The 18612-nt window shown below is 34.6% G+C and overlaps 1 protein-coding gene across 1 annotated transcript in view; it reads right to left on the bottom strand.

Moving 5' to 3' along the window:
- Nucleotides 1–18612, bottom strand: part of LOC150108715 (formin-binding protein 1-like) — a 455638-nt gene that overhangs the window by 167331 nt on the left and 269695 nt on the right. The window contains exon 10 of the mRNA XM_090416173.1: nucleotides 10023–10141. Coding sequence (XP_090272299.1) covers nucleotides 10023–10141 — 119 coding nt within the window. The remainder of the gene's footprint in view (nucleotides 1–10022; nucleotides 10142–18612) is intronic.

Raw genomic sequence — 18612 nt, 5'->3', positions numbered from 1 at the left:
GCATCCAGGAATGCGTTAGCAGAGCTAATATCAAGTGGTATGGTCACTTAAACAGAATGAGTGAGGAAAGATTAGCAAAATAAGTGTTCTCTGCCAAGTTGGCAGGAAAATGACCCAGAGGAAGACCAAGATATAGGTGGATTGATACGGTATAAAGTGCCTTAGACGATAGAAATATCAGATCTGGTAATGTTGGAGTCGTGACAGGTAACAGACTGATTTGGAGGAAAATTGTAGATAGGAATGTAAATTTTTCATGTAGTACTATCATATCCTGTACACCCTCTTGAGGGTACATGGTAGGAATTTGATGATGATGATAGCTGTGGATAGTTGTTGGAGAAGATTCCAAGCTTTTCTACTTGATCGTTTGAAGTCAATGTTTTTCAACCCTATCAATCCATTTTGTTTTTCGAGATGAGTTCAGGCTATGAAGTAATTCATCTGCTATTTCAGGATCTTCACTCTTCTGGAACTCTCTGTAGTGATGTTCACTCTCTTCATTCCATCCAGGGACATAATCTTTTCTGTAACCTCTAAGGATATATTTTTTCGCAGTTGATATGATTGCTCCTACAAATCTCTTGTACTCCGCAACTCTAGCAGGTATCCAACGAACACATTTATCCAATTCATTCGCAAAATTTCTCCAATTTGCTTTTTTAAAATTCCAACGATGTCGTGGAAAGAATCTTGCTATAGTTAGTGTCATACCAATTTCCAGTAACACCGGTCGATGTTGAATGTGTGGGAAGTTAGAAAGTACATAACATCTTGCTGGTAATAGTTGCCCTTCTTTGTTTATTGAAGCAAAACATAAGTCTGGATTAGACTCTGTTTGCCATGCTGATGATCTAAAGGTGTTTCTATCTTTGCCATCAAATACAAGGTGTATATTATTTATTTCTGTCCATAGAACGAGGGTAGTCCCACAGTCGTTATCACAGTACTTCAATTCTTCATGAGCTATTAAAATCACCAATCCATACTGTTGGATGTTGATAAGTAGGTATCACATCTATAGATCATGATATTAAAGGACATTTATTGACATTGACTATTGTTATGTTGTGAATTTTCACACTCACAAGATGGGTATCGTTATCACATCTCGTTGTCAGGACAGAAGCATTTTGTATATCATCCTTGATATATGTCGCAATGCCATAATTCCGGTGGTATGTAGCACCAATCAGTGTGTAACCAGTGATTTTTCCTCTTCTATTAAGGTTGTCTTTGTTTTCAGCATGAGTTTCTTGAAGAAGCACAACGTCAGTGTTATTTTCTTGTAGTATTTTGCAGAGATAGTCACATTTTGCTCTGTTAATTCCCTCGATATTCAGTTGACACATCTTAAGCCTAAATCCCAGTTTTTTTTGTCAGCATCATCAATAAAATATTGTTTGACTGCATGCCTTAGCCAGGAGAACTAAGTGTTAGACTGGCTGCCAAATTGCTCTAGCTCAATTAGTGTTACCCAGGGTGCGCCACGAGGAGGCGAGCTAGATTACATTAATATTTAATGTCGATGAAACTGGCCTTTTTTTTTGGAAGCCAATGCCTTCCAAGACTTTTCTGGCTAAATCAGAGAAATCTCAGCCTGGTTATAAAGTCGCAAAGTCGAATAAAATTACTGCTAGCAATATGTGATCCATTTGGAAGTACATTCTTCCACATTGTGCAAATGATTTTAGAGGCTTTTCAAATGAATCTAAGTTAATTAAATCTTATTCTGAGAAAATTAGTGATTCCGACCTGCTAAATTTAGATGCACAGCAAGAAGATCCTGAAGAATATGAAGAAAATTTAAAATATTACTTTTAAGTAGCAATGCTTAGAGACTGGCCCTTGTGAAGTGAGAAACAGGAAAATTTGCAGAAGAGGCAGTTGTGTGAAAAAAAGAAACAGAATGCCTACCAGAATAATAGATTCATATTTTGAATATGTTTTATTGTCTTTCAGCTTCATAGTTTTCCTTTAAGTAGGCCCTGAGACGCACCCTAATTCATTTATAAAAAAAACCAAGGGTAAAAAAAGAAATCTGAGGAACGAATTTTACATTTTCACATAGGTTATTATATTCGATTAATGAGCTTTGGATTAATGTGCCTGTTTTAAAGAACACATTAGGCGCATTAAACGAGGGATTGCTATACTGTATTTTTCTTTTCTTTTTCCTACTTTAAAAAGTTCACCCAGTCAATCACAGTGGTTCATAGTCTAAAGAAGGAAAAGAACTAATTATCAAGCTTTATTAATCAGCATATCAAATCAATATTTTATTCTTCTTTAACAAGTTAACTATCAGATTTACGAGGGTGGTCTGAAAAGTTCTCAGCCTAACAATAAAAAAAAGAATTTATAATTTCCAAATTATTTTTATATTTGAACAATCACCCTTAACACTAATACATTTATTCCAGCGATGCTCCAGCTACATTATCCCATCCCTGTAGTGGTTCTCAGTAAGATCTGCAAAATACCCCTTTACAGCTGCACTCGCCTCTTGATTCGAAGAAAAATGCTGACTAGCAAGGAAGAGTTTTAGTTTTGGGAAGAGATAGAAGTCAGAGAGGGCCATCCACTCTATTCCCCAAATCTGGGGAATAGGGTGGATGTTCCAATAATTGATAGCAAATCCCTTAATTTTCTCATTACAACAACACCTTTGTGGACAAGTGCATTGTCCTGATGAAAGATGATTTTTTTTCTTCTGCAAACCAGGTCTTTTCTCACAAATTTTTTTGTCTAGTTGGTTAAAAGATCAGAATAATATTCTCCGGTTATTGTTTTATCCTTTTCATGATATTTAATAAACAAAATGCCTTTAGCATCCCAAAACACCAATGCCATGACCTTTCCTGCTGATGGAATCGACTTCTTTGGCGCTGAACAACCAGCTTCTGTCCACTGTTTTGACTGATGTTTGGATTCTGGTGGATAATGGTGAATCCAAGTCTCATCCACAGCAATAAATCGATGCACAAAATCAGTTTTATTCTTGTTAAAATGCTCCAAGCACTGTTCAGAAATTTTCATGGGAGTGTGTTTTTTGATCTGCTGTGAGCAAGCATGGCACCCATCTTGCGCATTTTCATATGCAATTTGTCATGCAAAATATATTCTAACATTCTTTTGAAATGCCTATAGTTTTAGCAGTTTCTTGCACTTTGACTCACCGGTCATCCAATACCATATAGTGCACTTAATCAATGATTTATGGTGTTTATGTTGGAGGCTTAATGGATTTTTTACAACACTCAAAAAGAATTAAAATAGACTTTAATACTTCCTATATTTCGTCCTAGTCACTAGGACATCTACGGGGATTACAAAAAAATTAATGTAACATATGCACAAATAACAAACAATACTAAGCCCAACCACGTGGGTGACACTAAAGTCCTATCTAGGTAGAGCGCCCTCTAAGGGCAGTAGTAGGTGGCCTGGAATGTAAGGTGGGAACTCTGGTGATGAGTGTTTCCCAAATCTTCGGAAGCTTAATGCACCCATATTTATTGAGATTTGGTTGGTTTTTGAGAGCTGCTGCTTCTAAGAAAAGTCTCTCTTTCTTGAATTTGCTGTGGTGGAGCATGGTGGTTTTCTTCCATGATACTCTGTGGGTGGTGTCCAAAACATGGTCAGCCAAGCCTTAATGGCCATAGTTGTGTTTGAAGATGTAAGACTTGTGTCTTACAACTTGGCTGACCATGTTTTGGACACCACCCACAGAGTATCATGGAAGAAAACCACCATGCTCCACCACAGCAAATTCAAGAAAGAGAGACTTTTTTTAGAAGCAGCAGCAGCAGCTCTCAAAAACCAACCAAATCTCAATAAATATGGGTGCATTAAGCTTCCGAAGATTTGGGAAACACTCATCACCAGAGTTCCCACCTTACATTCCAGGCCACCTACTACTGCCCTTAGAGGGCACTCTACCTAGATAGGACTTCAGTGTCACCCACGTGGTTGGGCTTAGTATTGTTTGTTATTTGTGTATATGTTACATTAATTGTTTTTGTAATCCCCGTAGATGTCCTAGTGACTAGGACGAAATACAGTCTATTTTAATTCTTTTTGAGTGTTGTAAAAAATCCATTAAGCCTCCAACATGATGTCCTCACAGCACTTAAGCCTCTACACACGTGATTTATGGTGTTGTTTCACTTTTTGGATGTCCTTCACATGGATCATCTTCAAGGCTGGTATGGCCACGTTTAAACTCGGCAGCCCATTTCTTAACTGTGGAAAACAAAGGAGAAGAGTGCCCATAAACTTTTATGAACTTCAAATGAATTTCATAGCACGATACTCAATTTTATCCATTTCAAGGGATACAGACGACACTTTTGCTTCAGACAGCTGTGTAAAACAAACTACTTGATAGAATGACTTGCAATTTCACATGGATGCTTATGACAGATGTACCAACTTAGAAAATAAAATCTTGCCAATAGTGTTGCCATCTGTGGTAAAGGCCAAGAACATTTCAGTCCATCCTCGTATATTAAAAAAAAAAAAAGAATTACATTTAAAATTTTAATTTGATTTTTAAAATGTGAATCTATGAAAGGTTGTATACCTATATTTATGTAATAAACATTAGCATGTTTATTAATATAAAATGACAATGATGCCAATAGACTAAGGAGTAGACTATCCAGGATTCCCATTCTACATTTATAATTCTGTAATCCCTACAGTCTGAGGCGAAATGATATTCTACTCCTTTGTTCCTAGTACTCCCAACATTTGTGTAAAAACAAACTTGCAGATCTAAATTTGTACCTTGTACTTCACTATGCAGACATCGTTGCATATAACAAGTAAGTCTGATCCAGTCAAGCACCTAATTATCCTTTCATCTCAATGATTAAGCACAAATGCATACCTTAATCATTCTTAGGAAAAGATTCTCACTATTCCTTTCATTGCGATCTACTTTCTCTGAGTCTTTATATCGTATTAGGTCTCAAATCAATAAATAATTTCTCTGGACTCTTGATACAAACTGTATTCAAGTGCAGATCATCCTTCTTATATAAATTCACTCTTCCCTCAAACTCACTTATGCATCCTAAAACTGGCAAACATTACTTATATATAGATTGCGGATTGAATCATTTGCCTTCATAAGCATTCTTCTTAATACACTACTATCTTGGTAACAAACTAATGATTATCACTCTCTGATTTCATTCAGCAATCCTTTCACATTCTCTCTCATAATGAATTAGTTTAATCATTTGTATGTATCAGGATTGATAGTGGTTTTCTTTTCTGTTTTTCAATTGCATTTGTTATATTTTTTTTCCCAGAATAACTTGAAGCAGTAACATATCCATCAAAGGCATGTTCTATGAGCGATTCAACATATGTATAACACTGTTCTTTTTTAAGCTCTACTTAACTTACCTGATCATTACTTGTCTTATCTGCTTCAATGCTTTGACGTCTTGGCTTTTGCTGTTTAACTTTCTTATCCTTCCTACAGCTCTATAAATGCTTTTCAAATTTTCATTCCTGTATCATGTGTCAAGTAATTTGTTTCAATTTTTACATTTTGCAAATTAGTTTCTATTCTCACTTGTTCAGTGGAACAAGCATACGCTACTCTTCAGTAAACTTACAATTCTTATTAAATTATTATCAGGTAACCAAAAAAAGTTCATGCAGTTTTCAGGCGAGTTCGCTGCAATGACTTGTTTCATTTTGTAATGTTTTGCAAAGAGCAATTTTTGATGTGCATCATCATAAGGCACAGATATGCATCAGTCAATTGGTGCACTCTAACTTGGTGTGTACTCTTTTTTTATGACTTTGAACACTTTTAAACTGACAGTTGAACCTGGTGTAATTCAGGCTTGCTTGCTTTATGAATTTAAACTCAGTTTGAAGGCTTCAGAAACATCCTTAAGATATGTGTGGCATTTGGAAAAGATGTAGTAGCAGAACGTACTGCGCAGAAATGGTTAAAAAGATTTGTTTCTGGTGATAAATCACTTGAAGATGCACCACATTTAGGAAGACCCTCTACTATTGATGATGAAGAATTATGTGCCGCTGTTGAAAATAATTTTGTTCTTCACTTCTTTCACATCATAAAAATGAGCCATTTATGGATTACTTGCTCACTTGTGATGAAAAATGAATCTTGTATTCTAACAGGAAGTGACAATCCAGTACCACACACTTCAAAGGCACTGCTTCATCCAAAGAAGACTATGCTTTGTGTGTGTGTGGTGGACTGGAGTCGGTATTGTCCACTATGAGTTTCTTGCAGCAGACTAAACAGTTATGGCTGAGATCTACTCGAAGCAACTCGAGAGTGTGCAGAATGCGTTACTTCAGAAACAGCCAGGACTAGTTAATTGGAAGAAAGTGCTATTCTTACAGGACAATGCAAAACCTCATACAACGTGGTTTCAATATAACGTGGTCTATAAATTGTAGTAACCCTTTATCTTTTTATAGTTTTCATCCTACGAATCAAAAATCAAATTTTATCTTCGTTAAATTTGCGTCTGCCTGTATCGCGCATGTAGTTATAAGTAGCAAATTTATATTATGGGAAATACCTTTAGCACACGTCAATTGTTTACCGTATAAAGTGTTTATTGGTGAAAATTGTTTTCGTTTTCTGCCAGGAAAGTGCATTAATCTCAAGCTGGGCACTCTATTTTCTGGTGAGTTACATACAATATGTAATGCTTGTTTATGTAAAAAATTTATTTTTATACTAATGGCCACTTAGAAGGCTTTTCCGATATGGTTGAAAACGAAATTAGTGAATTAATTGATGGGAAAATAGATTTAAATGAAGAGAAACTAGTACAATTAATAATGATGTCAAACCAAAAGGCAGGAAAAGTTCTGATTAATCCGTTAAAGAATTCAGTTTAAAGAAATTATCAGAAGGATTGGACTTGGCAAGAAAGGAAGTTATTTTATTGATAATGATCCCTCAATGGAGTGCTCCAGAAAATTCACATGACAATCAGATATTTGTTTAGCTCCATATTATTAACTTAATAAAAAATTGCAGCATAGTGGTAAGCAAGATCTTATAACTGACTTCTTGATAACTAAACCAGCCAAAGGATGCAATAAGAATTATACAAATGATGTCCAAGAGATTTCAAGTGATGATGGCATCTGACCACTCGTAAATAAAGAACATCTAGGAAATGTTCGTTTTGAAGACAGTGATGAAGAAAAAAATATGCACTTTATTTTATTTTGCCTAAAATATTTAGGCATTATGAGCAATGAAGTTTAGGTACAATTTGTATTTTTATAAGTTTATACTATGTATTTTGTTTCATAGTTTATATCTTTTCTTAACTTATATGAATTACCTGAATTAAATCAATTTTTTTTTTGATGGATATGTCGTTGTTTATATAATTAAAAAAAAAAAAAAAAAATCGGAACTTAACCGTACTTTTTCTGTGTGATCTGAGTCTCGCATAACACAATGGGAGATATTCCCTCATTTATATTCTCCTGACATTTCTCCAACCGCTTTTTTTTTTTTTTTTTTTTTTTTTTTGGGCACTAGACAATTCCGCAAAAAAAAAAAAAAAAAAAAGCGGAGGTTGTGGTTTATTACTTCTAAATACAAACATTTTATAGAAGTGGAATTTACAAACTTGTGTCTCGTTGGGAAAGAGTTGAAGATTTTGAAGTTCCTTATTTTAAAGAATAAAACATTTTATGAAAATTTCTGCAGTTGTTTAATTTTTATTATGAAAAATTGCACAAACTTTTTTGGTTACCTGATATTATTATGAACTAATAATAAATAGATTTTAGTCTACCATATGAACTAGTTCACACTGTTGGATCCTAATTCTTCTCAATCTATGCTCTGGATCCGACATGTTATTTACTACGATGTTCTTAACCTAAAAATAGTTGCTAGCTGGTTTCTAATTCAAATATAGAGAAAATTTATATTTATAGACTGTGCCAATCTATATTTGAATTAGTTCAAGAATTGAAGAAAAATCAACCTTCAACTATCTCTCCTTAAAATATATACTGGCCGAGTATATTTGACTTACTTAATTTACCCGCTTTGGTTCGAATATTTTATGAATGGTGCAGTAAAAGAGATTCAGGCAAAATACAACATTAGATACAAAAACAAGCATTTAATTTTATAATCACAAATTATACACTTAAGATCAAAATACTAAATAAGTTATTATAAACACTTCAGCCTTTCTGATAATACTGTCATACAAATTCAGACAATGGTAAATCTGTTATCTCTAATACAGTCTTCTCACAGTTCTTTAAGTTCCAAATACGATAAAAATTACTGTAATACCTCTTCACAAACAAACACTTTTAAATTTACACTTTAGCTAACTTCCTCAATAGTTACTGTTAACATAAGGAAATTCTAGGATGAAACACACTCACATCTCAGCATAGGAATATTAATGGTTGGAATGTTCTTACCGATAATCTTTTTCCTTCATCAACTTATACATTTATACTTTTTACAACTGTAAGCACTTTAAACAGTAAACGGCACTCATTAAATAAATTCTTCTAAGCAATAACTGAATTAATCATCCGTCACAATACACATAAAAAAACGTTCTTGCATGAAATACTACTGATCACTTATGAATTAAGGCAATACACAATAATTCCTTAACTTGAGGTTTTATATGCACAGCTGTTCATTCTTCCTGCATTCATTTAATTCTTTAGGCAATATATTTCTAAGCACAGCTAATGGTAAACTTCAATTTTACAGCCTCTACTACTCTAGTAACTTTGTGCTTTATTTCAAGATTCTGTGTGTGCTTGACAGGTCAGCCCTGAAATTAAATCTCAACTCAAGTATTGCTAGTCTATTTAGTAGTCACTCAGCTGTCTTCCGTAGCTACAACTGTTATTCTACAACTTGTTAGCTAACTGCTTCTCGACTAGTAGACTTTATTAGCTGCTCGAGTGACTTGCCGACTCGCTATTATCGCACTCTGATTCCCGATGCCGAATGCTCCGATTCCAAACTAATGCCAATCCGCTCCTTTCTCTCTCTTATTAATCTAATCTCCCCCTTAATTTTCAGCGTTCTTTCCTTTTTATATCCGTTGTTCCCGACTAAATTGCTCTCGTGAATTCTTTGACTAAAACTCTTTTCAATAAACCTTCTCCTCACGTGGTGTTCCAAAAACGTGCTCACTATCTAACATACATTTCCATGACAACAAAACAAAATATAATAAAATTGAGCTATTGCATAACGTTAAACTTCTACAAACAGGAATAAATAGAGAATATTTACATTTCAAATACACAGTTAAATTATCAAATACAAGTTCTTATAATATTAACATGGTAATAATTAAAATAGATTAATAATATTTAACACAGTCTTTTCATTATTAATACATATATCTTTGAATAATTAATTAAATATTAGATTAAATTAAAGTAGTTATATGAATATTAAATCGTAAAATAAGTTGTTTACATTAAATAATATTTACAAGTCTAGCCTTTGTGATGGAAGATCATGTTGGATTCTGAACCAAATAATAATTACTCTAATCTCTACATAATCAGAATCCAACAATACCATTACTCTATTATTTTTATGATAGTTAAATTGTCCCCACCAAAGTTATAACCAAAGCTATATAAATATACTTGGCAGAAACAGGGTATTATGCACATATCTAGGTAGACTAATGATATTATCCCTTCTTTCTTTCCAAACAGTCATAACGCAAACTGATGTTGCTATATACATTAATAATTTAACATATAAGGGGCTCACAGTTTATATGAGTTACATTACAGCCATTAACCATGAAGCAGCATATCAATTAGAAATTTCACTATACTTAGATGCCAATTAATTTAAACAACTAAAATTATAAATCATAAATAAATTTATTTTCATGTGAATGAATATCCATGTTTCTTTTAATACTTCCCCAAATACATTCTGTATATATTAAAAGTAGTTTATAAAAGTTTTATTCTCAAATTACCTTGCAGTTGTTTCTTGTTCAATCTGGGATGTTATGCTATTTATCCTTTGCTGCAATTTCTTTTTTCGCTGATTTGGTGGAAGGGTACTAAAATCTTCTTTTGAATCATCAACAATATTCTAAAATATTTTTAAAGAACGCAGATGAAAAACCTGTCATATGACAATTTCTTTGAAAAAAAAAAGAAAAAAATAAAGAGTTGAAATTATAGTCCTGATATTTTTATGATAAGATATTTTTTCGCTCTCTCTAATGATTCCTAATAAATTCACTAGCAGAAGCAATGTCTCTTTCAGATAGAGACTAATCTAAAATGTCTCTATCTGATAAATGTCAGTATTACTTTGACAATAATATGTCAAAGCAAATTTGAAATGCCAGGTTTCCATGAGATATATGAAAGAATACAGCAGAAAATAAGTTCCCAACTGGATGGTTACTTCAGTTATAGCTAAACAACAAATATTAACATTAAGTTGAAAAGCCCTTCAACAACTGAAATTATAGAAGTATATGGAGGTTCATGACTTCACATCTGTTGTCTTGGTATCCCATAATGCAAAGTATACATCCAAAAATGATGTACATAATACCATACATTATGGGAAAGACCACTACCCAGAAGCAATATCAAGATTGAAGTAATGCAGAAGTCATATTTCACATATACAAGTAGGAAAAAGTCATCAAACTCCTGATACGTATCCTCAAGGGGTGTACAGTATATGACAGTACTAGATGAAAAACTTACATCTTTACTAACTTCCTATCCACAATTTTCCTCCAAATCAATCTGTTATCTGTCAAGACTCCAAAGTATTCGGATCTTATATTTCTGTCTTCTAAGGCACTTTTTTGCTGTATCAATCCACCTATATCTTGGTCTTCCTCTGGGTCTTTTTTCCTGCCAACATGACAGAGAACACTTGTTTTGTTAACCTTACCTTTACCATTCTGTTTAAGTGTCCATACCACTTGAGATTAGCTCTGCTAACACATTCCTGGATTCTAACAATGTCAAATTCTTTCCTAATATCCGCATTTTTAATACAATATCTACTGATGCCATCTGTTCATGCCCCTAATTTTTCTCACGACTCTCATATCTGTGGTCTCTAGTCTTTGGTCAAGTGTTTTTATTTCTGACCTGGCTCTCAGATCCATAAGCTAAAACTGGTTTGAACACTGTCTTGAATACAGCTAATTTAGTGTTCCGACTAATTTCTCGCTTATACCATATGAATTTATTCAACTGACCATACCAGCTTTGTTGATTCTGTTGTTGTCTATTTCCAAATTTACTTTACCATCTTCACTAAAAATCGTGATTAAGTAGCTTAAATGTTTTCCTTGTTCCACAGGTTCTCCATTCACAACACAGTTGATATGATTGTGCCAATTTTCATTGTCTTTGTCTTTTTATTGCTGACCTTCATACCATATCTATTACAACAGTTATTCAATTTAGTCAGAGAATCTTGCAGACTTGTAGCGGATTTATTTAGAAGTATAACATCATCCGCATAAAGCAAAGAGCTGACATTAACACCTCCAATTTTGATATCATGCTTAATACCACTTTCCTTCATAATGTGATCCATGCAGATAATGAATAACAGAGGAGATAATGTACATCCTTGTCTCACACCACATTTATGATTAAACCATCTTCCTGTACGTCCTTCAATTCTAACTGCTGACTTTCAACTCAAATAAAAACTAAGTATTGCTTGATATAATGCCCCATTGACACCATATAACTGTAGTGTATTGAGTAGCTTCTCTCTTGGCACCTTGTCATATGCCTTTTTCAAATCGACAAAACTTAAATACAGATCTTTGTTATATTCCCATGATTTCTCCACTATCTTTCGTAAAGTGAAGATCTGATCCTGACAGCCTTTACTTTATCTGAATCCAGCTTGTTCTTCACCAAGCTTTTCTTCCACAATCCTTCTCAACCGTTTTCTCACATTCAGTTTTATTTCCCTTTTTATATACAGGGTGTTCGGGATAAATTTGACAGTTTCGTAAGGAAAAAGAAAATCTTCTTTGTATCTATTAAATTTAATGAATTGACAAAAAAACATTACAGGCAGAGTTAATTACAATACTATCAACAAGATTTACTCAAAATAACCACCATTAGCATCGATCACAGCTTCAATTCTGCTTCGGAACCTCGAACAAGCTGATGCTACAGTCTCCCTGGGAAGGGCCGCAAAAACTGTTTTAATTTTATCCATTAACTGGGCTTTTGTATTACTGGAAGTGCGATTGGTGTCTTTTTCAACTGCGCCCCATACAAAATAATCCATGGGGTTAAGGTCTGGGGAGTTTGGAGGCCAAACATTTGGACTGGTGAAGTCGTAGAAATTTTCAGACAACCATTTTTGACTTTTCCCAGAGGTGTGGCAAGGGGCCGAATCCTGCTGCCATACATACGGCCTACCATTGGCTACCCTTGTTATCCAGGACTTGACTACAGTTAGCAACTCCACGAACAAAGCCCGAATTCCAATGCCAGGGTTCTTCAACACCTGTTCCTGCAGATTTGCGAGGAATTCTGCTGTACGAACGCAATCAGATCGTCTGCTAGGGATCTTTCTTCTTGCTACATCCTCGTAGTCACCATTGCAAGTCTCTAGCTCATGCCTGATTGTTTTTACTGTATTCAGGGAGCATTGGGCAGCAGTCGTAATATCCTTATTTTGATGGCGGGCACGAATCATCATGATACAAGTTATTCTCTTCCATGATTCAGGTGGGTTCCAGCTATCCATCCTTTCTGACATCTTGTATATGAATGAAGAAGGGTCCAAACTTTTAAATGAAGAGAAGTGTGTGTTAATACATGTAACTTACGGAAAAATATAATTAATTATAAATATGTCAAATTTATCCCGAACACCCTGTATGCGTACTATGAGAGCTCTATTCCAATCATTGGGAATTTGTCCCTCTGTCCAGGCATTCTGAACTATGCAGTGCAGCCACTGTAAGACTTTTATACCACCATATTTCAGCATTTCTGGTTGAATATCATCTACTCCTGCTGCCTTTCCACATTTCAAGCCTTTGATGGCTTTTTCTACTTCAAGTATGGATATGTATTCCTGACTGCATGCATGGTCAGTGTTTTTTTATCACTGTGCTGTCATCACTGCTTGTTTCATTTAGCAAATTTTCAAAGTAATCACTCCATACTTCAAGGATATCTTTTTCTCCTGTTTCATTTCACCTTTATGATCCTAACTCCTTTTACAGCACTCTTTCCTACATTCTTAAGCTTCTTCAACAACCTCCAGAATATTTTGCCACCTTCTTGATATTTATTTTCTATATTCTTGCCAAAGTCTTCCCATGACTTTTGTTTAGCTAGTTTTACACACTGTTTAGCTTTCTTACATTTGTCTCTATATTCTCTAAGAGCACAAGCTGACTTATTTGCCCGGAATATGAAAGCATATGAAAAGGAACTTTTCATATGCTTTCTTCTTTTCCTTCACTGCCTCTTTAACTTCCTGTGTCCACCATGGAGTTCTAATTTTTCTATCCTTGCAGACAACTTCACCACATGCCTCTCCAGCTGAATCAATCAGGGTTTTCTTCAAGGCTTGCCACTGGTGCTCTAAAGGTTTGGTTCCTGTTCTCAAACTCTTATTCTGGATAAAGGAGTAAGTGCTTCTAAGTCAAAAGTGACAGAAAGATTACACTGGGCAACAAAAAAATATTTTTTTCCCTGCTGATTATGATCTGACACTTGTTTTTTACTAATTTGGGTGCGCTGATTTCAAATATCGAACCCATTTTTCTCTATCACGTCAGGTTTTTCCTCTATGGCATTTTCTTTTTGCTAATTTGCAAGTTTTTGATAGTTTTAAGGAGGCAGTGCTATTTAGATGATCAAAAAAATCGATTTTTTAATATTATTTTCTGAAAGTATGTACTTTTAAAAATCTGTTCCTAACTTTTTACCAAGAAATTTGAAAAATTCCCGAAGATATAGCCTATTATTCAAAGCAGTGCGCAGATCAGAATCGGAACGCTCACCGCTCTTTCGCTTGTTAGTAAACGAATAAATGCGTAAGAACCTGCAACGGCACGGACTGGCACTTTGAATGTGAGAGAGGCCGATAACCGACCTAATACATTTAAGTGATGAAAAGTAGGCAATGACAACTGCCTAAAACAAATGAATGCTATATGTGTCATAGCAGACAAAGAACGATCGAAATCAGTCAATCGATGAGCGCTTATAACGTTTCAATAAAGTCTGTTTTTTTTTGTCTTGTTAATTGCATGTTAGTCGGCAGTGAAGAAAATACATCATGTCTACTACTCGAAAATTGTCAATAGTGTAGATTCCTTCTGCTACACATTTGTGGCAGCTTTACTGTTCCCAGTCAAAGGACAAATATCACTGATTTCATTAAGAAAGTGTACTTTGCATACTTTGACGTAAAACTTGCAGATCAGGACAATTCATGGGCTCCAAATAAAGTGTGTAAGTCATGTGTAGAAAATTTATGACAGTGGAGCAAGGGAAAACGCCAAAAATTAGCTTTTGGCATTCCAATGATTTGGCGTGAACCGAAAAATCACGTAGATGATTGCTATTTTTGTTTAGTTCAGACTTCTGGTTATAAGAATAAGAAAAAAATTGTGTATCCAAATCTCGACTCAGCAATTCAGCCAGTTGCTCATTCCAATGAAATAGCCGTGCCAATTTATAAAGGACTTCCTTTACTTGAGAACGAGCATGATCGGGATATGCCAGATGTTCTTGAGGAGCAAGACCCGGATGTTGATTTAGACAATGAAAATTTAATTTCTAGTTCTGGACCGCAATGTTTTACTCAAGCAGAATTGAATGACTTAGTAAGAGATTTGGGCCTATCAAAGGAATCATCGGAATTGTTAGCTTCAAGATTAAATGAAAACACTTACTGGAGCAAGATACGAAGATAACTTTTTATCGTAGCAAGGAAAGTAATCTTGTACAATATTTTAAACACGTGTGGGTTTGTTTACTGTAACAATTTGTCAGGTTTACTAACTGAAATGAGTGTTGTACAATATCATCCAAATGAGTGGGGTTTATTTATCGACAGTTCAAGCAGAAGTCTCAAGTGTGTCTTACTACACAGTGGGAATGTATATGGCTCAATTCCTATTGGCTATTCATCCCACTTAAAAGAAACACATGAGGACATTAAAAAGGTTCTGAAGTTATTAAAATATACAGACCATAACTGGATCATCTGTGTGAATCTTAAAATGGTGAACTTTTTACTTGGCTTTCAAAGAGGATATACAAAGTTTCCATGTTTTCTATGCTTCTGGGATAGTCGAGCTAGAAACCAACACTGAAGTCAGAAACATTGGCCTCTTAGAATATCCTTAAATGTTGGAGAACAGAATGTTATAAATCAACCTTTAATCGACAGAGAAAAAATCATTTTTCCACCTCTACACATCAAACTAGGTCTTATGAAGCAGTATGTTAAAGCTTTAGATTTACAAGGTGACTGTTTCCAATACATATGTGAAAAATTTCCACGACTTAGTTATGAAAAAATTAAAGCCGGTGTATTTGATGGACCGCAAATTAAAACTTTAATGAGAGACCCAAATTTCATCAACTCTACGAACGAAATTGAGAAAGAGGCTTGGACTTCATTTACGATGGTTGCGAATAATTTTCTTGTAAACAAAAAAGCGTGCAATTACAAAGATCTAGTGGAAACAATGCTTGAAAATTTCCAGCGCCTAGGTTGCAACATGAGCATAAAGCTTCATTTCCTATACAGTCATCTTGATAGATTTCCCGAGAATTTCGGCTGTATGCGATGAACAAGGCGAAAGATTTCATCAAGACTTAAAAACTATGGAAGATCGGTACCAAGGAAGATGGGATTCTCGCATGATGGCCGACTACTGTTGGAGTATTCAAAGGGATTGCCAAAACAGAACACACAGCAGAAATTGCTAGAAACAAAAATTTATTCCCTGAAACTCATGTGTAAGTAAAATTGTTATTTTTTTATAAATATTCTTGTAATTTTTAATGAATATTGTTAAGTAGTTATGTATCTAATTATTGGCCTCTCTCGCATTCAAAGCGCCAGTATGCAGGTTCTTATGCATTTATTCGTTTACTAACAAGCGAGAGCGGTGAGCACTCCGATTCTGATCTGCGCACTGCTTTGAATAATAGGCTTTATCTTCGGGAATTTTTTGAATTTCTTGATAAAAAGTTAGGAACAGATTTCTAAAAGTACATACTTTCAGAAAATAATATTAAAAAAATCGATTTTTTTGATCCTCTAAGTACTGCCTCCTTAAAGCTATCAAAAACTTACAAATTAGCAAAAAGAAAATGCCATAGAGAATAAACCTGACGTGACAGAGAAAAATGGGTTTGATATTTGAAATCAGCGCACCCAAATTAGTAAAAAACAAGTCTCATAAAAAAGTCAGCAAAAATTGGGTCGGACTGTGTTATGTAGGGATGACAATGGTGGATGTGAATTCTAACAAAATGATCGCCACTGCATAGTATTATTTAATTTTTTTAAAGTGACTTCCACCCATGAAAGATTGTAAACACAGCATGTTAGTACTGTGGTGAACTAATATTATTTTCCTCTTTTATTTTTTGAAATAAATTTTCATGTTTACCTAATCTGGAAATTCTACTCTATGGAGTAAACATGGAGGTTTTTCAAGTCTCTTCAGGCATCCATCAAGTGGGGCAGTTGTGCTATACCAAATAACGAACTTCTCCAACCTACACACATTAACAAACATCCATGTGTGTAGTGGGATTTGAACTCAATGATACTGGAGAGCAGTGACACCATTATCTACTTAGCCAACCATGCAAACAGGATGTAGTATAATGATTTAATAATTAATTTGTGAATGTATTTCATATTTATGATTAATGTTGTAATCAGTCTATTATTATTTCTGGAGATTATAATTTGGTCAGCTAAGTTCCAAAGACTAGAGGCATTAGATGTGAAAGACGTATGAGGAATTGAAGGGATTTAATGACTATTTACATAAGAGATTTGCATATACTATCACAGCTTTTTAGTGAATATGGAAAGAAGCTGACATCATCATCATGATCACTTGTTCTTGTTAATTGTTTAATGAGTTTACAATAGTACAAGTCCCAAAATGAAAGAGTGAAATAAAGGCAAAGTAGCAAGACAAAAGTTTCTAAATAAAGACTAGCTTGGATATTAGCAGTTGTAGTTCAGGTATTGGAGAGAATGACATGCATGCAATTCTCTACCAAACTGTGACCACACTTAACGATAAATGTGCTGGAAAAGGGAACTTATATACACAGTGTTGGACTGTGAAAAAAGTATTTCATTGACAGCTACACAGCAAGTTTGGCAGGTTGTCAATGGAGCAAGAACTCCCAGAAAAGAAAGCTAGTGACATGGCACTTGATACTGTTCTTGGGTTATTATGTTTAATTTATTGAAGAACAAACCAAGCTGTATGTTTGGGGATGGGAAAGTGATGAAGAGGATCCAAAGACAAGTGATCATGATGATGCTCTGTATGACAGCAGATAGAGTTTATGGATTGCAAAAGTCAAATAATAGGTAAAAAAGAGGGTGTATAGTAGAAACATTTACATTACTAAAAGGATTTGCAGGACTGACGCAGAGGAAATATTTCAGCATGTGACTAGAGGGGGAGAACAAATGTCATCACAGGAAATTGAGTAACATTGTGACATTAGACAATGTGATATCAAGATTTTTCTCTTGAAGAGTGATTAACAAGCAGAATGCATTGAGAGGGTCATGAATACTTTGTCAGTCAAGGAGTTCAATGAGAGGTACAATAGATATTGTCAATAGTTTGGGTGTCTTGCAATGAGTCTTCAAAGGTCAAGGAGGTATCCATACAACAATAACAACTTTGATAATGATAGATGCTAGCTTTCTGAAAATGTTTCATATTGTTCCTTTAAAATGCAAATCAATACAATATAGCAAATTGGCCTATATTCTTAAGGGTCACCCCAGTATAGAAACACTGGTTATACCTCATGTTGGAGGCTTAACGGATTGTATACAGCACTCAGAAAGGATTAAAACAGAATTTAACACTTCCTATATTTTCCTCTCAGTCACTGAGACATCTTCAGGGATTACAAAAAAAAACTAATGTAACATATACATAAATACCACACAATACTAAGCGCAACCACATGGGTGACTCTAAAGTCCTATCCTATCTAGGTGGAGGGCCTTCTATGGGCAGTTGTAGGTGGCCTGGAATGTAAGGTGGAATCTCTGACAATAAGTGTTTCCCAAATCTTAGGAAGCTTAATGCAACCGTATTTATTAAGATTTGGTTGATTTCTGAGAGCTGCTGCTGATTCTAAATATAGAATCTGGTTATTCCTCTGGTTAAATATTGAAACATAAATGATATATATTCAGCCATATATTAAAAAAACTTCACATTCCCGACTTGCTGGTTTTAAAATTTTTGGGACATAATTTTGATAGAACAATGTTGGTAGATATAAACTCATAACCCAAGCACTTAA

Source organism: Typopeltis vanoorti, chromosome 3 (genome assembly GCF_054136105.1).
Source record: "Typopeltis vanoorti isolate ZY-2024b chromosome 3, IOZ_Tvanoo_1.0, whole genome shotgun sequence".
Taxonomy (NCBI): domain Eukaryota; kingdom Metazoa; phylum Arthropoda; class Arachnida; order Uropygi; family Thelyphonidae; genus Typopeltis; species Typopeltis vanoorti.
Note: the sequence above shows the minus strand (reverse complement) of the source record. Positions and strands in the feature narration are given on the sequence as shown.